Below are 1,648 nucleotides of genomic sequence, written 5' to 3'. Positions count from 1 at the left end.
TCATTGTCCTGGGGCGTATTCACAAAAATATCAGTAGTCATTATTCCCTCACTACAAAATGGGTTGTCTGCAATTTTAGACACAGTTTTTCGCATTATGAACTTAATATGAGGAAAAGAGAATGTTTGAAAGGTGACATAGTGTTACTAGTAACAACTTGTCTCTTTTCTCTTCGGGAGTACCGATAAACAAATATTTGTTTGGTGGAGAACTGGGCAAGAGACTGGATGATATTGAAAAGACCAACAAATCAGTCAACAAAGTCATGACTAGCAAAGCTGCAAAGCAAAGAGGAAGTTACCAGAAAAACAGAGGTCGATGTTTTCAACCGTATTCCCGACGGTTTATTCCCACTTAGCCAAAATTCTGAAATTCCTATTCCCACTTAGCCAAAATTGTTATTTTCACACCTGAGTGGTCACCTGTGTATAGTCTGTTTTAGACTGATTACCTATAATTTACCTGTAATTTTCACCTGAGATGTATACATTTACCTATTTACTTACTCTATATATATATATATATATATATATATATATATATATATATATATATATATATATATATATATATATATATATATATATATATATTACAAAAACTTAAATTAATAAAATAAAATAAATAAGTAAATATTAAATAAATTATATATTTATATAAATAAACAAAAACTTCGCAGGAGGAAGTTAACCTCAATGGACCATGGACCTGTACTTCAGCTGGAGAAAGGTTCCTTCTCTGTGACGACACTGATGCCCAAGGACACCGAATCCTGATATTTTCTACAGACTCCAACTTACAGCACTTGTGTGCAGCGGACACCGTTTTCAGTGATGGGACATTTTATTCCTGCACCAGATTCTTCACACAACTCTACACACTGCACGCCAATGTGAACGGAACTATGTTTCCCCTCGTATTTGGACTTCTACCCAACAAGAGTGAGGCCACTTACAACCGTTTCTTAGTGCTTCTGAAGGATGCAGTTAGTGACCGGCAGTCTGTGTTAACTCCCGAAAATTGGTTACTGGACTTCGAAATCGCCGCAAGGAATGCAGTTCATGGAAACTTCCCTAGGACATCTATCAAGGGATGTTTTTTCCATTATACCCAGTGCATATGGAGGAAAGTCCAATCATGTGGATTGACGACACAATTCCGGGAGGATGAAGACTTTCATCGCCTGGTAAGGAGAGCGGCTGTTCTTCCCTTGGTTCCAGAACAGCGAGTGGAAGACGTGTGGTTTGAGGCACTAGAGGACAACGAAGACGATAACCAAGATGTCGGACGTTTCAAAGACTATGTGACCGAGACTTGGGTTGAGGGCCATCTGATGAATTGGAACCATTATGACAATGAAGGACCAAGGACAACAAATGCAGTGGAAGGATGGCACCACAAGTTCAACCGGATGTGTCGGCCCCCCCATCCAAATTTGTTCATGTTTGTACAATTAATTCAGAAGGAGCAGGCAGCCAATGAAGCCAAGATGATTCAGCTTGCTGCTGGTGGTGTTGTACGTCCCAAGAAAAGGAAATATCGACAATTGGACCGGCACATCCAGGACCTGAAGGACAGACTACGCCGAGGAGATATCCAGATAATGGACTACGCAGATGCTGCCTCTCATCTACTGCATTTGGAGTGA

General features: G+C 39.9%; 1 protein-coding gene across 1 annotated transcript; it reads left to right on the top strand.

Annotated features, from left to right (window-relative positions):
- Nucleotides 1-679: 679 nt before the first annotated feature.
- LOC134274356 (uncharacterized) lies at nucleotides 680-1,648 on the top strand (the record flags this gene model as incomplete). Its single annotated transcript, XM_062756641.1, has 1 exon — nucleotides 680-1,648. A coding segment is annotated over one exon (969 nt), but the record flags the coding sequence as incomplete, so codon positions are not given.

Source organism: Saccostrea cucullata, unplaced genomic scaffold (assembly GCF_032062105.1).
Source record: "Saccostrea cucullata isolate Sc308-1 unplaced genomic scaffold, CSIRO_AGI_Scuc_v1 ctg2617, whole genome shotgun sequence".
Taxonomy (NCBI): domain Eukaryota; kingdom Metazoa; phylum Mollusca; class Bivalvia; order Ostreida; family Ostreidae; genus Saccostrea; species Saccostrea cuccullata.
This window is presented reverse-complemented; position numbering and strand designations above follow the sequence as displayed.